This window comes from Ceratocystis lukuohia (assembly GCF_044167205.1).
Source record: "Ceratocystis lukuohia strain C4212 chromosome Unknown Supercontig8_pilon, whole genome shotgun sequence".
Classification (NCBI taxonomy): Eukaryota; Fungi; Ascomycota; class Sordariomycetes; order Microascales; family Ceratocystidaceae; genus Ceratocystis; species Ceratocystis lukuohia.
Genome location: NW_027263527.1, coordinates 1,562,093 through 1,584,572, shown reverse-complemented (window position 1 = coordinate 1,584,572; position 22,480 = coordinate 1,562,093). Strand labels below are relative to the sequence as shown.

The 22,480-nt window shown below is 49.6% G+C and overlaps 6 protein-coding genes across 6 annotated transcripts; 4 read left to right on the top strand and 2 right to left on the bottom strand.

Moving 5' to 3' along the window:
- Positions 1–288: 288 nt before the first annotated feature.
- Positions 289–3,269, bottom strand: HOO65_080389 (WD domain-containing protein; the record flags this gene model as incomplete). The annotated part of the gene is made up of 2 exons (XM_071004145.1): positions 289–3,154; positions 3,253–3,269. The coding sequence occupies 2 exons, from the start codon at positions 3,267–3,269 to the stop codon at positions 289–291; spliced, it is 2,883 nt and encodes a 960-aa protein (XP_070856619.1).
- Positions 3,270–4,338: 1,069 nt separating this feature from the next.
- Positions 4,339–5,397, top strand: HOO65_080388 (WW domain protein; the record flags this gene model as incomplete). Its single annotated transcript, XM_071004339.1, has 3 exons — positions 4,339–4,375; positions 4,444–5,028; positions 5,105–5,397. The coding sequence occupies 3 exons, from the start codon at positions 4,339–4,341 to the stop codon at positions 5,395–5,397; spliced, it is 915 nt and encodes a 304-aa protein (XP_070856618.1).
- A 1,351-nt stretch (positions 5,398–6,748) lies between these two features.
- HOO65_080387 (Metacaspase-1A) lies at positions 6,749–8,117 on the top strand (the record flags this gene model as incomplete). Its single annotated transcript, XM_071004291.1, has 3 exons — positions 6,749–7,010; positions 7,067–7,850; positions 7,913–8,117. The coding sequence occupies 3 exons, from the start codon at positions 6,749–6,751 to the stop codon at positions 8,115–8,117; spliced, it is 1,251 nt and encodes a 416-aa protein (XP_070856617.1).
- Positions 8,118–10,153: 2,036 nt separating this feature from the next.
- HOO65_080386 (uncharacterized protein) lies at positions 10,154–10,474 on the bottom strand (the record flags this gene model as incomplete). The annotated part of the gene is made up of 2 exons (XM_071004405.1): positions 10,154–10,385; positions 10,464–10,474. The coding sequence occupies 2 exons, from the start codon at positions 10,472–10,474 to the stop codon at positions 10,154–10,156; spliced, it is 243 nt and encodes an 80-aa protein (XP_070856616.1).
- Positions 10,475–13,442: 2,968 nt separating this feature from the next.
- Positions 13,443–14,841, top strand: HOO65_080385 (Actin-related protein 2/3 complex subunit 2; the record flags this gene model as incomplete). The annotated part of the gene is made up of 5 exons (XM_071004282.1): positions 13,443–13,508; positions 13,709–13,925; positions 14,055–14,477; positions 14,546–14,695; positions 14,762–14,841. 5 exons carry the CDS (start codon positions 13,443–13,445, stop codon positions 14,839–14,841), a joined length of 936 nt encoding a protein of 311 aa, XP_070856615.1.
- Positions 14,842–15,786: 945 nt separating this feature from the next.
- HOO65_080384 (putative endonuclease LCL3) lies at positions 15,787–16,481 on the top strand (the record flags this gene model as incomplete). The annotated part of the gene is made up of 2 exons (XM_071004384.1): positions 15,787–15,954; positions 16,083–16,481. The coding sequence occupies 2 exons, from the start codon at positions 15,787–15,789 to the stop codon at positions 16,479–16,481; spliced, it is 567 nt and encodes a 188-aa protein (XP_070856614.1).
- Positions 16,482–22,480: the final 5,999 nt, after the last annotated feature.

Genomic DNA, 22,480 nt, shown 5'->3' with positions numbered 1-22,480 from the left:
GGATTCTTGGAGGATTTGACCCAAGGCTAGAGGAGAAGGTCAACTTTTGTTTAGCCGTGGTTTAACCGGTTTACGTTACACTAGGCCCAGAACAACAATTCGTACAACACAGTAATAGTCCATTAACATTTAGAACTCACCCTTTCTTTATGCTCTACTATGATGTATTTTCATAAACTCCAGTAACCCAAGCGATGAAACAAAAAAAGACTAAAAGAAACAGCATATTGGATATTACATGCCCGATATAAACCCCGTTGTCCGACTCATCACCGCTCCTCTCCCACTCTAGGCCACTTGCACAAATGTCCGCTTGCGAATGTTGTCCTCCTGGTTTTGGTCCCAGTTCTCATCTACGTAATCCTTGACGCTGTTCTCTTCAATCTGCATGCCTACCACGCGTAGTGCCGCGATGTTGAAGCCAATCTCGTCCTTCTTCGTTTTCAACACTTGGCGCAAGTTCGCGCGAATTCCATCCATCATGGCCTTCATTGTGCGATTCGCCACGATTTGTCGATGGTGTGTCTTGAGCATAAAGAACAGCACGTTGCATGTCAATGGGATGTTCATGCCACGCTGCGCAAATAAGTTCAAGAAGGTAAACAGTGCTGGCAGTGTAGCAAACGGCAGCACCAATAGTGCATCAGGAAGTGCTGCAGCTTTAATCTTCTGCAGCGTGTTGAGCACGTGCTGTTCAGCGCTAATGTTGCCCAGTGCTAGGTACACCATGTTGCGCTGTGGCGGCGGTGCACGCGGGTCTGCCAACTTGGCATCCTCCCACTCCTTCAGCAAGGTCAGGTCCTCCATACCCATCTCCAACGCCTCAGTAATGCGCTCTCCAGCCATGAGCGTCTCGACTGTCTGCTTCGTAGCTGCGCCAACCTCTGCGTCTTGCTCTCCCTCGTCTTCAGGATCCCTTTCAAGTGAAGTGGTCAGTGTGCTCTCGTACAGCTCCTCAATCTCCTTCTCGCGCTCTTCCTCCAGGAAAATCTGCTCGTCGGTTTCTGCCCACACGCGGATGCTCTTGTCATGGGACGCCGTCACCAGGAATCGCCCACCATGGCTGACAGCCATAGCCCATACTTCGCCATGGTGCCCGTCGAGACGCTGGATATGCTCGAACTTGTCGCCATCCCAGTACTTGATCGCGCGGTCCTTGCCGCAGCTAAAGAAGTGATGGCCGTTGCCATCAGCATGATGGGGAATAAAGCCGACTTGCAGAATGCTGTCCTGGTGGCCGTGCAGAGCCTTGTGGCAGTCACCAAAGTCAAGACCCCAGATACGAATCTTCTTATCGGCCGATGACGTCACAATTAGTTTGCTGTCATATGAGATATCCATGTCTAGTACAGGCAGGTTATGGCCATAGAGGTTAAGGTACAGTTTAAGGCTGTCGACGAAGAACACCTTAACGGTATTATCCAACAAAGCAATAGCTAGATACTTTGAATCTGGTGAGAACTTGACGCACAAAATGTCGTCAGAAACCTTAAGAACACGTGATTGCACCAGCTTGAGTCGTGGAGTCGTACGCGTAGTGCCCAGGACAGGTTCTTGCACAATCTTGAAGTTCCAAAACTTGGCCGATTTATCAGCACTCCCGGTCACCACCGACTTGCCATCAGGATGCACCTGCAGCGACCAGATAGCGCCCTCATGGGCGGGCAGGTTCTCAAGGACGGTAGCCGAGGCCACGTCAAACATCTGTAGCTCGCCTGTCTTTGTGCCGACGATAACCACCTTATCACCGGGCAAGAAGGCACAGCACAGAGCATAGCCACACTCGAAGGTACGGATGCATGTCGAAGTCTTGACATTCCAGATCTTCAGACTACCGTTCGATGCCGTTGCCAGCATCTTGTCATCGCTGCTTAGTGCCACAGAGCGGATGTCTGCTCTGTGGCCTGGCAGATCCAGACCTTGGATCTTGGTGTACTCGGGAAGGTCTTCATTTTTAGCTTTGGCAACACGTTCTTTGGTTGGCACGTTGTACAGTTCGATCTGGTTGTTGGTCATGCCAATGACCAGCTGAAGGTCCTTGACGCCCTTATTCAGAGCCCAGGCAACGGACCGCACCTTTCCAGGTGTTCTAACAATGACAAAGGAGACGAAAATGTCCGAGATTTCGGCATCAGCCATGTTAACCGGAGCGTTATCGCCCTCAATTTCAGCCTCGGAATTACCTTCCTTGGCCAGCTTTTCACGCCGTCTCTTGCGCTTGCGCACCAGCGACTTTTTAATCTCCGCTTCGCTGCGCTCCCGCCAGATCTCAACACTCTTGTCAGACCCATGCACAGCAAAATACTCCCGTCGTGGGTGGTAGGTGACAGCAACAGCTCGGTCTTTGGAGTTTCTGTGAAGTGTGCCACGGTCGACGAGGAATTTAGTCGAGGGGTCAAGGTCGGCGTGTTTTGTCGATTCGAGAAGCGTTATGGTATCAATAGACCACACCTTGAGTTCGCCATCATTTCCGGCAGTGATAGCAGCACTGTAATCAGGCGCTATACCGAGGGCCCAACATTCACCGTTGGTCTGGGCGATGTGAGTTTCCACACAGTGGCGGGAAGACAGGTCCCACAACTTAATCAGCGAATCTTTACCTGTAGACAGCAGGAACCCATCGGCTTGTGTCTCTGAGTCAACAGCCATGGCTCCGGGATTCTCCTCATCTTGCACGACAGTATCGGGCTCAACAAAACGCAGGCCAGTAACTTGGTCCTTGTGGCCACGCAGCTTGAACTGGCCGACCTCAGCAACCAGGTCCCACACTATGATGTCAGTGTCCTTGGAGCCACTGGCAAGACGCACTCCAGACTTGTCAAACACTAGGGTGGTGATGCCCGACTTGTGGCCGTTGAAGCTAACGATAACAGTAGCGATTTTACTATCCCAAAGACGGATAGTGCCGTCATCGTAGCCAACAGCAAAGATATCGGGGTCGGTCTGTGATTGGGTGATGGCGGTAACGGGCGCAAGACACTTTTCGTCCTTCCAGCGGCTCACCAGTTCGCCTTTCTTGATGTCCCAGCATAGCACCTCTTCATTAGCGCCAGCCGTAGCAAGACCGGCACCGGTGCCCAGACTGTTGGGAGACCATACAAGGTTCGAGTAGGCTGATGAGACAACGCCAAAGGACTTGGAGTGCTCGAACTTCCTACAGGCGAGCAAGTACGCGGGTTAGCAAGGGGCCTAGCACAGTATTTCAAGACGGGCATAGCACGGAATAAACAAGTTAGTTATCTGGCTACGTACAAGTATGACTTGACCATAACTAAGAACTGTGCGCCGGAGGATGCAATGCAGTCCGTAAAACGCCCTTCTACTTAGAAAGACAAAGGAGAAGAAAACGAAGGCAAAAGAGGGGCGCAGTTGGATGCAGATGATAATGCGACAATCCACTGGCAAAACTAATAGTCCGTCACCGTTACTGTTTCTGCGCTGGGCTCTTAGCCACCATGTGAGCCCGTAGGCTCAAAGTGGGAAATTTTTCTTATCTGCCTTATCGTAATAACGGCAGAATCTACTAGGTCCACCATACCGCCTAAAGCCCTGAAGCTAAAGGCGGTGAAAGCATATCAAAAAAAGCGCCTATAACCCTAATTCTTAGGGCTAGTCTCAAGAAGCTAGATGATCCCTCGTGGGAAATGGCTGTCTTAGTTATCCCTGTTCTATATTAACAATGGTGATGTTCCAGGTTTTTGTACCTGCTTGACGATATTTGATATTGATAACAGCATCATCTTGATATGCGCATGGGGTCTTGGGAGGCCGCCCAAGGCCGTGGCTCTAGAATACCGTATGAGACGAGCCCTGCAGGATACTTTACAAGGACCCCTCCCCCTCACGCACACATGTAACTAGGTATGCAGATACAGGCCATAGGAAACATTTTAGCCAACATCGCACTGATAGCTGCTGTATGATCATGATACTCAGTCCTCCTACTTAGCCTTTCACCCACAATCACGTGGAAAAAAAGACTTTAAGCCAAGACAAACAGTATGCGGAGGCCTGACTCAACGATCTTTGCTTTGTGCTGGGTTGCTTTGTTCTCCTTGTCCTATAGGCCTTATCCACTCCTAGCCATGACCCCTGTGCTGTCCCCCTCATCGGGACTCTTTCGTCCATGCTTCAGAACTGTCCCACCAAATAGCTATAAAGCCTATGACAGCTTCTCTCAGTCGCGCACTCGCACAATCACTCATACAATCACTCACCCACTCAATTCCTCTTACTTGCTCTACTCCTCTAGCACGCCATAATAACTGCCCGCTACCCATAACACGCACCATCATGTCTTTTTTTAAGAATATAGCCAAAGAGTTTCAAAATCTTTCTATGAAAGACAAAGACTCTTCTAGTCCTGCGCCTTCAGGTATGTTAGGGCTCTCTCATCATCCCTTTCACCCTGCCACCCTTCTCACGATGACCGACTCCTCATAGCCACTGCTAACATACGACCTATCAATGTGGTTGAAGAAAACCGTCGGGATGGTCCTCCTCAGGGCTACTCAAACGAATATCCCCCTCCTCAGCAGCTTCCCCCTCCCAGCAATGATTATATGTCTCCTCCGCCTCCACCCCCACCCATGCCAGAGGGCTTGCCTCCTTTGCCTAGTGGCTGGGTCTCTCAGTATGATCACAACTACGGACGCTATTTTTACGTGAACCTCGCAACCGGCTCATCGCAATGGGCCCGCCCCCTGCCATCTGACAATCAGAATGAGAGCCGTGGCTATGACTATAACGCGCCACCGCCGCAGATGCCCCCCAGCGGTGGTTACCCTGGATATGGTGCACCTATGGGTGCGCCGTCTGGATATCCTACCCCTCCGATGGGTGGGTATCCTGCCCCAGGCTACGGCGGTTATCCCCAGAGTGGATATCCCGCGTACCCTCCCGGTAATTCCAACTACAACCAAGGCGCGGAACCAGCGAAAAAGAAGAGCAATAAGAATGCGATTATGGCTGCAGCTGGAGGCGCGGCCGTTGGTCTGATTGGTGGTGCCTTGATTGCCAACGCCTTGAGTAAGTTATCTCCAAGCCTTCTCCTCCAAGAGCTCTAAAAATACAAGCGTTCACTGACATGTCTTCAAAACTACAGATGATAGCGATTCAGAAACAGAGAAAGTGGAAAAGCAGGAGATTTATGAACAGGAGGTCATGCCAGAGCGCCAGCAGTATGTAGTGCAGGAGGAAGTAGTGGTTCATGAGTCCGAGTCTTCATCGTCCAGTAGCAGCGATAGTGATAGCGAGGACGAGATAGAAGAGGCTAGAGAAGAGATTGAGGAGCTCCACGAAGAGCTTGAAGAGCTCCAAGAAGACGTGGAGGAGTACAGAGAGGATCTAGAAGACCAGATTGAGGAGGAGATTTACGAGGAGATCTACGAGGATTAAGCTAGGCAGCAGGGGGGTAGAGCCACAGACATTTTGCGGCAGCTCAATACACTTGCGTGGGCTCTATGGTCAGGTATCGCGATGCTGGCTGGTCTTCGGGCCTGGCAGTCTTGCTGGCATCTGCCCCCAGTGTCCCCAACAATAGCTTACACTGTATCCATATTCGAGTGTTCGCCTATTCTCCCCCTCATAATACTGCCAAGTCAATGCCAAGAGTGTTTGGTCAATAGAGCATCAGGTCGGGCCAAGAGATAGAGCATCAGGTGTGCTGCAGGTTGGGCTGCCGTTAGTATGACAGCATTGGATGTTTGATACAATGCAACACGATATAATATCAGACAGCACAATACCATAGAGGGACACAAGACAATGACGCGGGTCTGTGCGGTGAATGTGCAGTTGCTCTTTCCCCAAGTGCTGGGCCAAGACATTATCACCACATCAGGAGGCCTCCGCTGAAATGTCCTTTGTCCTTCGTCTCGTCTCATTAACCTTGTTGTTTTCTTGCGAGAGGCCTCTTTGGATCATGAAAGCCCACAGACACGGGGATTGGCTGGCTGGGGATTTGGCGTGGAGACGCCAGAGACATGCATACTATGTTGTATGGACATGGATAACGTGCAAGTGCGACATGGATGAGAGCCTGTCCTTGTCCTCCTGGGTTACTTGGAAAATCCTGGGGCTACAATTCCTGATCGATCGCTGATTCAACTATTGAAAACTCACTGCTTTTGTTCTTTCGGGTCAAAAATCACGAAACGCCCCTTCTCAAGGCTCGAGATCAGCATCAGGCAATTTCGCCAGGCTCATAATAATGCTTGATACGGGTTTCAACCAGGTAATTGCCTTGGACTATTTGCCTCGTTTGCTTAGGAGGGGGGGCGCTTGCCTTGCCAGGTGACATTTTTCTAGAGCTGGTCTTTATTGAGGTAACTACTGCAGGGCTTCCTTCCCTACTTTTTCCTTCCCTTGACCCCATTCCATCGTACAACCTGCGATTTGTCCTTGTCCTTAACTCTTTCTTGGTCTACAGCCAAATAGGGTTCATTTGATCTTGAAGCCCCTTCGTTTCTCACACCAAGCTCTTCTCTGATTGGCTGTGTGGCTCCCTCAGAGCTCCAAACGCGTGTGCTCTTTCCCTCCAGCTTATCGCATTCTTTCCCAAACCCCGCCAATCCCATTGCAGCCTCAATTTGCTGGCCACTTTTTTTGCCATCTCTTCTTATAACTAGTGACCTCTTCTTATTCTCTGTGCATAAAATTCAGTGCTGCTTCGATTCTATCTCTGTTACTCACGTCCCGCTTGCACTGGAAAGCAAATAGCTTATATAAAGCATTGGCCATTTCAAGTATGTACGGATATCCCGGATCTGGCCACGGCCCCCACGGTGGCAATGGAGGCTACGGTCCTCCTTACGGAGCTCCTCCTGGAGGTTATGGTGGCCCTGGTGGCTACAATGGCGGAGGTGGCTATCCGCAACAGCATCAACAGTATGCCCCGCCCTCTGAGGCTCCGCCCAGCTGGCTCGATCGCTTTGGAATGCCTTCCGGCCAGGGACAAAATTATCAGGGCTACGGTGGAAGCGGCGGTTATGGCGGCGGGAACGGCCAGCGTAAGTTGTCTCCCAGTCCTTGAGTATACAGTGACGCTTCTAACCTTCCCCGTTAGCCCGTGCCGAGATGCCACCAACGGAATCTCAAAAGTTTGGCCATGGCGCCCCTGATGACTACTCTTTCAAGTACTCCAATTGCACAGGCCGCCGCAAGGCGCTGCTCATTGGCATCAACTATTTTGGCACCGAAGCAGAGCTGCGTGGCTGCATCAACGACGTACACAATGTGTCCAACTTCATCATGCAGAACCATGGCTACAAGCGTGAGGACATGGTCATTCTGACCGATGATAAGACCAACGATCCTATGAGCATGCCCACTCGCGAAAACATCATCAAGGCCATGAAGTGGCTCGTTTCTGGTGCTGAGCCTAATGACGCCTTATTCTTTCATTACTCGGGACATGGTGGTCAAGCGGCTGATACTGATGGCGACGAGGAAGACGGCCATGATGAAACCATCTACCCCGTGGATTTCCAGCGCGCTGGACACATTGTAGACGACGAAATCCATGAGTACTTGGTGGCGCCCCTCCAAGCCGGTGTACGCCTGACTGCCATTGTAGATGCGTGTCACTCTGGCTCTGTACTTGACCTCCCGTACATTTACAGCACCAAGGGCGTTATCAAGGAGCCTAACCTGGCCAAGGAAGCTGGCGAGGGTCTGCTCAGTGCATTCAAGGCGTATTCACGCAATGATATGTCCGGTGTGGCAACGGAAGTCTTTGGCTTTATTAAGAAGGCAGCCAAGGGCGACGGCGCGTACAAGAAGACAATCAAGACCAAAACATCTCCAGCCGATGTTGTCATGTGGTCAGGCAGCAAAGACGACCAGACATCGTGGGTTTTCTGCCTTTTTGTCTTGACTCATCCAGGAAACATGCTAACCTTGCTGTTACTAGGGCCGATGCAACCATCAACTCCAAGGCGACAGGCGCCATGTCGTGGGCGTTTATATCCTCTATGAACAACAATTCAAACCAGACATACCTCGAGCTGCTCAACAGCATCCGCGATTTGCTAGAGCAAAAATACTCACAACGCCCGCAGCTCTCATCTAGCCATCCGCTTGGTAAGTTCGCAGGAAACTCTTTGGTTCTTGGCTAGTCTGTGTGGAAGATTGTTGCTAACCAGCTGAGCTGTGCCCAGATGTCAACTTGAAATTTGTCATGTAAACAAAGAAGGTGATTGCCAAGGTTTAGTTAGTGTGATGGTGGGTGGGTATATATCCCCAAGGCATCTGAAACAACCAATATTACAAATTTATCTTCTACTTGTGGGCTTTTTTTTTTCCTTTGTTTCCTGAAAGGCAAAGAAAGGGACGGTACGATCAATGTTAAAGAGATTCTTCCGATAGGTGACATTCGCTAGTAAATTTGTTTCTGGAGAAACCAAGTCCCTCCATCCCCGGCTATTAACATATGAACACGCACCCATCATTGGGCTTCGGGTGCATCAGGAAGAAGCGTCTTTGCTTGTTCTCTCAAAGCACGGACAAGCCATGGGTGGGAAAGAACATAATGGATAAACACGCTCGCTCGGGTTTCCCGAGGGAAGCTAGGCCAGCTACTGTTTGCCAGGCGTGGCTGCTGGTTGATCGCATTTTCTTCTTTTCCTATGCTATGCCAACCATGCGAACAAATACGCCTCGCATCTCAGGGCTCTTTTCTTGTTTCTCGTTCTCATACTAGTGTTTGTTTCTATCCACCGGCCGGAACAGGTGGAGGGAGGAACACAAGAAGAGGAGAAGAGAGGAGAGAGGGGGGGAACAATAGGAAGCCGAGAAGGGACCCCTGTTCTTGGTGCTGCATATGTACAGTACTTGAGTTGTGACAAGTTCCAATCAGCAAACAGGGATACTTCAATCTTGACCGTCGGGTCTTTGTTCTCTGTCTCACCAAGTCAGACCCCCAGGATAAAGATGGTCTTTTTTTTGGCTTGGCATGAGTAACCGTATTAAGACAAGTGAGCTATTTGCACGAGACAGAGAACAAGACACAGGCATACATTCACCAGACCACGCTACTGTAGAGTTTAAACATGAGAAAGAGCCTTGTATTTTTGTCCCAAGGTATATATAGTATAGTAAATCCGGGTTTGTAGCTCGCAATTAAAGACATGAAAAAGAAAGCGCAGGAGTGACGAGGAATATCGGGAAGGAAAGACGGAAAAAGACAAGAACAAAGGCGTTGTTGTTGAATGTCAGGGAATGCGTTGAAGAGAAGGGAATAGTATAAGTGTAATAAGTGAGTAAGAGGCAGACAGAGAGAACAAGGGTAGAGAAACAGCAAAGTTCGGAATTTGGTGGTTGGGGCTCGCCTGACATTGCTGGACTTGGGGCTAATGATGCAAGACAGACCAGGAGAGAGCGAGAAAGAGGGAAAAAAAAAAGCATGGGTGGGTGGGTAGGTGCATGGATGGGTGCAATGGCCAAAGCACGCCCCGATTAGAGCTCCGTGTTGACTTCTTTTTGGGGCCATTGGGGGTCCATGTAGGGCCATTTTCCCTTGTTTGTTTCCTCTCTCTCTCTCTATCCCTCGCTCTTTCTTTGTCTCTTATTTCCTGGCTTTGCGAGTAAACAAAAAAGCAAGATAGATGTAGCAAAAGCATGACGAAGCGGTGCCACCCACCAAAGAGACATTGAAGTTGGTGCAGGAGGGCAGCAGAGATGGGGGATAGAGAAGAGGGAGACGAGAGTAGCCTGCCCCAGAGCTCGTGCTCATGGTCGTTGAGGGGAATAGGAGAAAATAAAATAAAAAGAGGCCGTCGATGTCGAATAGGAGAGGTGAGCGAGCAGAAGTCAGGCCGAGAATATGAGGGTCGAGACGTCTATGGTGCTGATTCACATGGAGTTGGTGCAGGCTCCGTGTATTCGGTATTTGGCTAGTAGCCGGTGGCAATGAACAATTGCGCTTGTTCGCTCTCTTCTCCCATCCCGCCCACGCCCTGCTGCTCTACTCTACTCTGCCTCAAGAAAGCTCTGCCTCTCTCGTTTAACAACAGCAGTCGAGGCATTCAAGGCATTCAAGACAGCATTCACAGGACTCCTGGCACAGGAAGCAGCAGAACATGGCGGCAAAACAGCTGTACAGGCAGCTGTGTGACTTTTCTTCCTTGGGAGGGGGCTGCTGCTGATACGCCACCTATATTCGAGTGTTTGCCGGCGGAGAGGCTTGGGTATTAGCCGATGTGGAAACAAAGAAACGGGGGAGCAGAGCTGAAGTGCAACTTACAGGAGGAGGCGGCTGCGAGTAGCCCTGAGGAGGGTAGCCTTGAGGAGGGTAGCCTTGAGGAGGATAGCCCTGAGGGTAGCCGGGCTGAGGGGCGTAGCCGGGCTGGGGAGCGTAGCCAGGGTAGCCGGGCTGAGGAGGGTAACTGTACAGAAGTAAGTTAGCACAGCGAATATACAGAAGCAAACGTACAGGATGCTGTGCGGTGGTGAATAGCACTTACGGCTGCGACATCGCGAGGGGCTAAAGACTGTGTGTGTGTGTATGTGAGATAATAGGCAGACTGTGTATACAGACTGAGAGACTAGTAAGTTAAGTAATAAGTAGATATAAGGCCAGCAATAAACGTAGAAAAGCAACCGCAGAGCAACACGAAGAAGTAAACAAAGACCAAGAGCAAAAGAGAGTGAATGGCAAGAGATGAAGAGGACGAGCAGAGACCGAGAGAAGATGAGGAAGAAAAGAAAAAAAAAAGAAAAAAAAAAGAGGAGAGGAACTAGCTTGAATTAAAATAATGACGAAAATAAAGGAAAAAAAATAAAATGAGAATAAAATTCCTGCCAACCTAGTAGCGAGCAGAACTTATGTACAAAGCACCTATAGCTAGCATGCTACAACACCGAGGCGGCAGGCGGCTGCACGGTACAGCCCGTCCGTTTGTTCACGTTGGTCTACGCCTGCTGCTTTACCTTACCCTGTTTACTCCAAAGCGGCACGTTTGCCTGTAGTGTGTACGTAAATTTACAGTTAATGGACAAGCAAGCCCGGTCAACAGGGTCAGGCGAGGAAAAGGATCATCTTGTGCCGCGATACTAAAAAAGAACAGCAATAATATCACCTACACGTCTAGGGTCTTGGCACTGGAGTACAGGCTGGGGCCCACTAAACTACAGAGTCCTCGACAGGGCTACAGGGGCCAATATCAAGTTTTTCGCCCTCACTTCATTCCCTTTAGGGCTTCAACTTTAAGCCCATCATCCTATTGTTCCTGCTCGGGTTGCCTGTTGTTCTATTTCCCCTCGCCCCTCGCCTATCTCCTCTGCTTCTCCTATGCTAAACCCCCCGTATTAAAGGCGGTGAGCGTTGCAACGCGACTTCTTTTTTTAGACACCAAGAGTTAGCGGACGTAAGCTTGCTTTGCCGTTTGTACATGTTGCGTCTTGTATGTCTGTAGCTGTCTATATGGGGTGAACTGTCAGAGAGAGAGGGGAGAGGAAGGGCAGAAGGCGCAAAGGGAACTTCTTCCTCCTCCATACTCCCCCCCCCCTATGGGTATAGTAGATAGTATATCTCCCTCTCTAACCTCCCCAGCTGAGGAATACCCTCCAAGTACACAAGTACACGTACAACCCAACATGTTCATATCAACCTGATCCCCAGAGGAGATCACAGACAGAATGACGTGGAACAACCCCAGCTCCCAATAGAGCTTGGTCCAGTCTGCTGCTCCTTTCTTCTTCCCACGTCTCGTGCTGATCTCTAAGCAAAACAGGCCTAAACTTCTATTCTTGCTGCTTTAGTCTATCCAATACAGGCCAGGGAGGAAAGCTGGTCGACACTCTGGCCGAGCAGAGATAGACCCATCTAGGGAGACGGCGGCGGAATAATAAACAGTCATCTGTCGTTCGTGTTAGGGCAGCTTGGAATTGTTTGGGGTCTCTCTTGCTAGTTAGTTATTTCAAGTCTCCAGATCCCAGCTTTCAAAATGCCAAGAACTTTTGACTTTGATAGCAAAAAGGGACATGCCGAGCTGCTCCTTTCACTAGCAATTTTAGTAACAGCATAGGATGGATGCCCTTTCTTCATCACAAGGAGCAAATTAAAATAAAAAAAATTCAGAAAGAATTCAGAAAAAAATCAGAAAAAAAATCAGATATTTTCATCATGCCCTGTCACACCAGTACCTGGCGTTTGCCAAGGCTATATCTATCTTCTATAGCTTGACGTATCCTGTATGTCTTTGTTGCTTCGCCGTCAACGTTTGCCATGTACCAAGTACAGAGCAGCCCATACGTATGCTCATAAACCGCGTGTCCAACTGGGCCTTCACCACCACGCATGACGCGAATCGACACACACCAAATTAATTCCATATCTCCGTACTCATCAAACCAAAATACAATCATCTCGAGTGCTGCGCAAAAAGTGAAGCTGGGGCACGCTTGTGGTCCTGACATCCTGTGCACGCGCCCCCCCGCCGAGATTTCTGCTAGCTTGTCCCTAAGGCCTATCTCAACGCCCCTTTGCTTTGTCCTGCTTGCCTATGCTCTATGCGTCTGCTTCTTCGTCTCATAATCTAGCTCTGGCCTTGAGTCTAGCTCTGACTCTAATTGTCTCTTACAAGTCCACATAGCTTTAGTCCCCTTTTTGCTTCCTCCTTGTCCAAGTTCGTGCACGTATTCATCTAACTACTGTCTGCAAGGCTACGGCCCTTCGACTTCGGCCTATCGTCTTTATATATCAGGCAAGGCAGGGGCCAAGTCAGTAGGCAGTCATAGCAGCTTTAACTTCTGGAGTCCGAGTTTACGAGGTCATTTGCTCTTATTAAACATGCCGGGATTCATGGAGCAACGCTTTTTTGCCTCCTGTTCTCCGTATCATTTCTCGCTTTCCACAAGCCCTAGGATGCATTCGCTCACACACCCACCCACACACACAATGATGAAACAGTTTGTCTTTAGCCTCAGTCTTTGGCTGGCTTCCATAAATTACACCTACCATCCCTTGACGTCATTTTTTGCTGTTTGAGCCCCGCTTTCAACCCAACATCTTATCGTAAGCCAATAGAAGCATAGCCTTGATATCCTAAATAGCTACAACCTCAAATCAAATCGGCGTTGGTCTCGCTTCGCACGCTGCTTTAGATATCATAACCCTAACCCTCAACGCATTGCTGTGCTTGCTCTTCACGTGCTGAGTCATATGACAATGGACCCATTTTTCTGAGAGCTTTGGCCAATCAATAAGTAAGCTTTCCCTTTTAGGATAGCTATGGACTTGCTTGCTTGGCCCCACTAGAGCCAACGTCGATCGATAGCAGCCACTTTGGCCTAGGCTGTCAACTTAAGGAGCCAGCCATCCATTGAGTCCAAGCCTTGTCCTGTTGATTGATATTCCCACACAAACGTTAGACGGCCTTACAAGAAGCCGCCCTCAATCTCAAGATTTCTCACACAAACCTACGCAACTCCTCTCTCCCAAAATGCTCCTGCTTGACTACCAAAATGTTCTGATCCAGAACGTGCTCACCGAGCGCTTCTCCGGGTTTGTCCTTCCTCACAAAAACCGCCGGCACCAGCACAACCCATCGATCTTTAAACTCCTCACTGCTACCCAAACATCATTCTCGACATCTCCGTATCGTCCAATTTCCCCCCATTGCAAGCTCGCAAAGCTTCCGTCCCCTTCAATTCGCTAATAATTGGCCTCCGCCTCGTTTCTAGAGCTGCACCCACTCATATTGATCAGACCGTCTCTGATTTTGATGGCGTCATCTTTCACATTTCCACCCCCGAGACCAAGACCAAGATTCTACTCTCTATCCAAATACGATGCTTCAAGGACCTCCTAAAGTATGGCGCCGACCAAGTTCTGCAGCGCGAATACAACAACTACGTTGCTCCGACCGAGCCGGGCTACGACTTTTCCGTCCAGGTCGATCTCGAGGATCTCCCCTCTGATAAGGGTATGCATAGATATACCCATCCATAAGCACGCCGCCAGTTTTGCTCTCGACCCTGCTGCTTTTACCTAATTGTTAAAAAAAAAGTAGCTTCAAATATGCTAACATGGTAGCTCTCTTCTCAATCTACAGAAGCACGTGACGCTCTTGTCATGAAGTTTGCTTTGCTCAAGCGCAATGCCATGGCCGCCCCCTTCGAGGCCGCGTATCAAGAACACTACAAGCTTAGGGACGAAGCCAGCAAGTACACTACTGAGGAGGCTCCTCAAGGCCTACGTGAGGGCGGCGAAGTCATGGCGATCCACTACCGCGAGGAGGAATCAATATTTGTCAAGGCCAGCCACGACCGTGTGACTGTCATCTTCAGCACAATTTTCCGCGAAGAAACCGACAAGGTCTATGGCAAAGTCTTCATCCAGGAGTTTGTCGATGCTCGTCGTCGCGCCATTCAGAATGCGCCTCAGGTGCTTTTCCGCAATGAGCCCCCGCTAGAGCTGCAGGGTGTTCCTAACATCAACAACACCAACAACGGCGAGGTTGGCTATGTCACTTTCGGTATGTCTTGTTCTCACACTAAGTCCTGTATCCAAATTACACGCGAAACATCCACTAACTATTCCCAGTTCTGTTCCCCCGCCATCTCACTCCCCAGCGCATGGACGAGGTCGTGTCGCATATCCAGACCTTCCGTGATTATTTCCACTACCACATCAAAGCTTCCAAGGCCTACATCCACTCGCGCATGCGCAAGCGGACTGCTGATTTCCTGCAAGGTAAGAATTCCAAAAACCCCCAGTCTCTTCAAGTCATCATAGCAACGTACTAACAGCTACATTCAGTACTGCGACGCGCGCGGCCCGATAGCGAAGAGAAGGAGCGCAAGACGGCCACTGGTCGGACATTCAAAGTTCAAGCCTAGATGTTCCAGCATTCAAAAAAATATTGCTTGCTTGCACATCTTGTGCTTCTCTATCCAATGTCATTTCTGTATCTGTCCTCTTGCTTGTGTTACTTTCGAGCTTGTTCTGCTTTCTCCAACACCCATGAACCTTTGTTACTAGTTACTTTTATGTTCTGTTATATTAAACGAATGCAGCGTAGACTGGATGGCCCTTAAATTTCCATGGGCAAGGGCCCACACTATATATTATTGTTGGCTCGACAATTAGAACTACTTTGCCGGAAAGTTAGAGAAGACTCTCCCCATAGGACGAGGTAACCTGTGACGTTGCTAACGTTTGTTAACCCTATGTACAACCCTAACTTGTATTCTATCGTCAAGTCCCAAAAATCTTAGCTGAATCAAACCACCAGACATTTCATGCGAATCTTTCAACCTAGCCACTCTTGCTATTTCTGCTATTCCAACGCTTTCCAAAAACAACTAGAGTGGGCTGCCCTTTTTATCTCCTACACTTAAGGCTACACCCTCAACATTAGCATCGTCTGCGAAGAGGTCACTACTCAGATATTTCATTAGCCTACTTCTCAAAACTGACAAGACAGTTGGTCGTTTAACAAATAATAGACGCCCTTATCCGTCAGCACGTATACCCGAATATCTATAAAGCGGTATATACATACGCATATATACATCTACGATTTCCTCAGTGTCTCTTGTTTCCTCCCTCTCTACAGCATGGTCTGGCCTTTCACAGGGTCTGGGACCTCAACTCCGCCCAGCAAATCCCCTGACCCTAAACAGTCATCAAGCACCTGGACTCAATCATTGACAGGCCCGTCATCGCAATCATCAGTGCCACTTGCTGCAGCGCTTGACTGGGCGCCGACATTTGCCTCGACGGTGATAGCATTAGGTGTAATTAATCTGTATGGCAAGTATCTACGGCGCATCCCGAGCACCATGTTCATCAAGCCCGATATGTACCGTTCGCGTAGCCTCTATGGGCGAGTGACCAGCGTTGGTGATGGCGATGGGCTGCAGTTGTACCATATGCCTGGCGGGAGATTTGCAGGCTGGGGATGGCTACGCAAGGTGCCAACGAAGAAAGTGGATTTGAAGGGGAACACGGTACGTTGCAGGAGTCCGCGAAGACGCAGTTAGGGGCTTTGGAGGTGTGGATGAGGAAATTTGCAGCAAAGAGAGGGGCATTCTGAACATAGCAACACATTGCTAACCCTCTAACACAAAAAATCCAGATCTCAATCCGTATCGCCGGAATCGATGCGCCAGAAGCCGCGCACTTTGGCAAGCCTGCACAGCCATATGCCTTCGAAGCGCAGCGGTGGTTGACCGACTACGTAAGAAACCGCAATGTGCGTGTACGCATTCTACGCAGCGACCAGTACGAACGAGTTATTGCAACAGTGTTCATCTGGCGCTGGGGAATCTTACGCTATGATGTCGGGCTGGAAATGCTCAAGCGTGGGCTAGCCACAACGTACGAGGCCAAGACAGGCGTGGAATTTGGCGGTCGTGAAACGCTGTACAAGGCAGCTGAGGCCAAGGCTAAAACAGCAAAGGTGGGGATTTGGTCGTTGAAGAATTTCGAGAGTCCGAGAGAGTACAAGGACCGATATAGTTTGAGGAAGAAGTGAAATGCCAACACCTGGTGAGTTTGAGAGAGGCTACTTGAATCTGAAGCTGGTGCGCTTAACTTCATTTGTCCTCTTCAACTGATTGATACCCGTTCTAGCTATGAGTAAACGATAGACCCTATGATTCTGCGTTGATATTCCCGCTCTACTATCCGTAAAGCTCACGTGAACAATCTGGTTCCATGACGTACGTCTCTGCCCTGCCGGGGCAAAAGGAAAAGTAAAAAAGATGCAAAACAATCGGTCTCGGCTCATTGGAATGAGCCAAGAGAAGCTGTGCGTGCCATAACCATGAATCGAACATGGGTCACGTCGGATTACTATTGACTCCTAGAACCACAACGACGTATTCTAACCACTAAACTATTATGGCTGTGATGAGATGCTCACGAAGATCACCGCCATTATCCCCACTCAAGACAGTAATTTTTGGTTGTAGCGGGTATCTAGGTGTACTCAGATGGGTCGCGCAACAGCGACGGGGACACTGGAGCTGGTAGAGCTGTATACCACGGAGGTAAGGCCCTGGAACAAGGCTATGGCGCATGCGGGAGACATAGGGAAGTGGCAGATGCAGCAGCAATCGCAGCCCTCAGAGCAGTCAAGATCGCAGCTGAGGGGTAGCCAAGCAAATCAGCAAGCGAATGAGGAAACCAGACACTTCTCAGCTCGAAATTGATGGGATCCGGCGCATTCTCATAAGGTGGGAAAGCGGACCGGAAAGCCTGGCGCTAGACAAACTGGCTGGTAGAGTCTACTGGGTCCCGGAACACTGCGAAGTCCCGGGAAACGAGACGGTAGACCGGCTGGCTAAAGCGGGCTGCAAGAGCGCAAATTCGCCAGTTCCCGAAGATGATGTCTCTGATGGCAGAAGAACGGCGTATTCAGGGCCGATTTCAAGAACTGAATGAGAGACAACTGCCCAAACATCGATCATCTTGGAGGGACGCCGGGACTCTCAAATCCATTCAAGGTGAACTGGATGAAAGGACCGAACCGGGGCTCCGTCGTTAGAATCCTAGCAGCGCACTCCAGACATGACGGCTTCGAGCAGTACTACTCCAGGTTCAACCGTCAAAATGCCGAGACAAAGTGACAGGTGCTGAACTATGGCAAACCAAAGGACTTCAGCCACCCATGGGAATGCATGGGCAACGCTACGAAGCTGACAGGGAGGTTTGTGAAGAAACTCCTCAGAGAAGATAGGTCTTGTGAATACCTAGCGGAGAAACTGGACCCTAAATGGAGGACGTGTCGAGTAGACACATCAGGGGAGGGGCTAACACGGAGAGAGGTGGGGGGTCAGTTCTGGCCAGTAACCAATCCGGCGTCGTTTGATCATAGTGATTCCAGTAGACGTTAAATAAATCCAAATTCAAGTTGTAGCGGGTGAGCCTTTGGAAGGACAAGAGTACTGGGAGATCTATACAAGTGCTCTGGGTCCCAGGTCATGTAGGCCTGCAAGGAAATGAACAGACCAATACGCAAGCAAAGCTTGGATGCCACGGAACCAATCTAGAGCCCTGCATCATGGGGGAGAAATCAGCTACATGCGGTGTACGAAGAGTGGTGGAAGTGGTGGAAAGAGCAGGAAGGACATCGCCCACTTGAAGGTATCTCCTACGCTCCCCCCTTTATGTGCGTAACTACAAAGGCCTCAATAGGGCAGAGCTGGGTCACATCCTGTCGGTCAGGACGAGTCATGGAGATTTCGATCATGGCTGTCTGCACGGGTGCACCCACTGTAGCCAGCCAAAATAGCGAGGGCACTAGTAGGTGTGCAAGACTCTATCAAGGCCGCAGAGCCAAAGGTTTGCGGATAAGCTACTGAAAAATACGAAAGCAACAAAATACCTTGCTGGTGTACTACACCGAAACCTTCAGTGCTTTCAGCAGAGATAAGAATCGCATCCCACGCCAACACATGATGCTCCTATGTGCGAGGAAATGGAAACACTCAGAGGGAGGAGAAAGAGAGTCGAGAGGGGCGGCTCTAAGATAAGGAGCTGTCGAGGTAGGAGAGAGGGGGACAAGCGCAGGAGATGTCAAGGTTTGACAGTTCTTTCTCCAAACAGCCAGGGACTAATTTAAAATCCGGCAGCCACTTCGCCGAACAGGGGACAACGCCGACAAACTCTGCCATAACCAGTAGTCGTAACCCTCTTACACTAGACTACTGAACAGGCAGGGCGCCACAAACCAAAACCACTAGACAACTAATTCTATAATCGTACCCAGCAGGGAAGCCCTCGTGCAACGTCTAACACAAAGCCTCCTAGCTGCAAAGCTGAGCCCTAAGAAGTCATAGGAGCTTCTTGAAGTCGACGCCCACCTATCCGGAAGTGGCGTCGGAAGGCGACATCTTCTAAGCCGATTCTGTCCGGAATATGCCGTCGTATTGCTGTGGAAAACCAGTAGGCAGACGTTGAATGATACAGGCAAGCAAGCAAAAGCAGTTGTAGCGGGTGAAGAATGCTGCCCTAAACGTGGCTCGACAAAGAATAAGAAGCAGAGGCATAGGGTAGAAGTGGATATGTCTCCCCTCCATTGCCCACCCTGACAGTTCAAAGGATGAGGAGGGAAACGTAGAAGCAGATTTGGTAATCGCCCCGAATAGAGACACTAAGGGCCACACACATAGCTCTAGAAAGCAGGTAGAGGCGGCAGCCATGAAAATGTGTAAAGCCTACGAAGCAAAAAGATAGGCCGCACCAACACGCGGACGCCGAGAAAACCTGGCTCTTCCTAGACAACCAAGGCGTAATAGATCAACTATGAAACCCATCTACATGAAATACCATCTCTCAGAGCATCATTGACAAAACAAGATGAATCCTGAGGCTCTGGAAGGAAGGGAATCCTGTGAGAAGGGTGCAAACGCTATGGGTTCTAGGCCCAAGTAGCCTAGAGGCAAACAAAGACTCAGACGCGCAACCCGAGTTTGCTTGCCAAATAACTAATCCAGAACTTCATGTCAGTCTGGCCGAATCACGGAGGCGGAGGAGAAACCAACTACGTACTTATGGAATAATCAGGAAGGGTATGGCCCACTCAAAGACACACCCCATAGCTCACCTTTCTGTAAGCCCAATTGCAAAAGCCTGAACAAGACAGGACTAGTGCGCATTCTGATCATGAGAACTTCGAAAAGCGAATCCTATTACATCTTCGATTACAGGTGTCCACGTAGATGCAATCACTGCAGCCAGCCAAAAGAGTGAGGACACTAGCGGATGTGCGGAGCACTACGGGAGCTGTAGAGCCAGATGTTTGTGGACAGGTTTCTAAAAGACACAAAGGCAGCAAATTGTATTGCTAGAGTCCTATGCCGCAACTTCAAACTCATGCAAAAGAGATGATGAGCGTAGCTGTCACTTGTCTGCAACGTTTCTTCCGTCGAGCAGACGCAATCAGGAAAAAGAGCCCAAGTGGAGGGGGGATATGGAAGGAGAGGAGAGTCCGTTGGGGGCGCAAATTACCACCAAGAAGAAGAGAGGTGCCTCTTCTTCTCAGCAACTAGCAAAAAGGTAAGCCGCAGTGGCACCTTCACCCAGCAGAGGGTTGATTCTGCATGTGTCGTTCGATCCATTATTTCCGTAGACGATGAGTACATGCAAGTCCAAGATGTACCCAGTAGACATTCAATAAGCAGTCGGCTGGATATAGTCTGCCTATCACTGGGAATTGCTTCCTGACTGGAGATATGACTATAAAATGCCCCTCAGCCTCCACGGTCGCCGGGGCAAATTCGGCATGGGCTCGAGATGCGGCCCGACCACCCCTAGTCCACCAGCACCTACCTAGCTATCCATCCCATAACAGTTGAAGAACACTTCAAAGAGCATGGTCGAAACAAAACAGCACACAAACAATATTTCAAGTCCAAGGCGAGTGGCCCGCAATATTTGGAGGCAAAAAAAGATAGGGCTGAGCATGCCTTGTTGTCCTGGAATCCGTCCTCCCTGTCTCAGACCCAGACCCAGACCCGTTCTCTCCTTTCAGAAAAGGGCAGTAAATCAAGAGAGCTAAATCGCCGAAGACCTAGTCCAAAACTTTTTTAGGTCCCTTTCTGAAATAAAGGTAAAAATAAGATAAACAAAGCCTCTCTCGAAGCCTTCTGGGAGGAGGTGTGCGTACGTCCTGACGACGATTGACTACGAGCAGACCATCAAGCCGGAAGCGAAGATCCCTTTTCTGCTATCTTCCCTACATATCCTTGCAGTTTCGTATTCCATTTGTCCTTCTTGTTCCGTGTCTCCTTGTTCTAGGATGGTCGGTTGGTCGTGAGATGGAGGAACACGAGGCAAGTCATGCGCCCTGGGGGGATGGGAGCTTGCATATCTTGTACATTAAGACACGTATGAAAACCACTGTATAACAATATTAGTCCCTCAGTCTGAAGCGTCACAGCCCTGAACATGGAATTCATGCATTCGGCAAGAAAAAGCAGCATGGCAAGCAGGCTTTTGTTGCTCAAGAAACTGGGCAGCACCTAATTTACTGGTGCATGGCAAGGATCGCGCACCCGCTGCTAGATGCTACACAAAGCCTATGTGCAGCTAATGCGACGCTGAGGCAAGCTGCTCTTGTTCGTAGGGAAGGAAATGACGCGCGTGTTGGTTGGAGCTGGTTCCTTGCAGGCGAGATCCGTTGTCCATAGGCGCACATTGACGTGTGCATTACAGCGCAACAACCACTCTGGTCGTCAAGATGACATGGCTTGTTGAAACGTGGGAGCAATGTCCACGACAGGAAGCAAATGAAGCATAAAAAGAAGAAAAAAGAGTGCGGGACAAATGGGATATTGTTTGTAGTGGGTGGCTTTAATTTATGCGGCGGAGGGCTTATTGTGCATCAAACAACGTGCGAGTTTCAGTTTGCCTGTCAGCTCGTCTTCGTCTGTGAAATGATGAGAATGGAAACACGGGCTGACGAACTTGATAGGACGTTAAAGCCCAAGAAGAGCCCAGGTTTTACAGGACAAAACTGATAAGGCGTTCGTTGGCTGCTCGCCTCCGTTGCATCAGGAGGTTCGGCAAGCGTGCCTGATCGGCAGTGCATAATGTCACAAGTCTAGAAAAAGGACAACAAAGGATCTAGGCAAGTGGCTAACCCTAATGCAAACACTAACCCTTTGTGTGCTGTCATTGGCCCGCGCTTTCGAGCTAATTTTTTCTGCGCCATTTCTGTGCCTCATCTTATTGCCGAAAGACGCAAAAAGAAACGGTGACACAAAAATGAGCCGGAAAGACAGACTATAATTGTTAATTTTGTCACGGCCAACATCAACGCGTCCTGTAAGCATAAGCATCTTACCATGACGTCGACATTTCCTCTTGTTTATTCTTATTTTTATTTTTAAAAATTCTTTTTTTTCTTTGTTGGTGTCCATCTTGTTCGGGCTCTCCGCGGGCATTCCGGCCACGAAAGGGCTGAAGATTGCTGGAGGAGATAACAACATGCAAATTATAGCTGCTGACACACGCTTTTTTTTATTCGTTTTTTTTTTACTTTTTTTCTTTTTTAATTTTCGTCCTCGTTTTTTTTCTGGTTCGGGTTGTCTCAAAACCTTGGTGTCCGCCAGATTCCGTGTGCCAATATTCCAGCCCAACCATCCGATGTCTGACCTACCTGGCACTGTGATATTACCATACCGCATCAGCAAAAGAAGACATTGTCAAGACGGCACTAGGCTAACAGCCAGGAAAAAAAGAACAAAAGATTGTCCGTGTGGAAGAAGCAGCGAGAGAAGGCTGAGCAATGACTTCCAAGAAGCAAAAATCGTCATAGGCTGTCCCTTTCGCCGCTCCGATTGGCTGGGCTGATGGAGCCCAGCATATAGCCGGGCTCGCACGCACTTACGCTGACCTACGTCCTAAGGAGCGATGACCCGCTAGAGGCTAAAATAGCCCCACTTGGAGCCTGCTTTGTTGCTTGCTGCCTTCCTGCTTATTGCTTGTTGCTGTGGTTGTGATGGCAGGCCCGAAGGAAGCGGCACC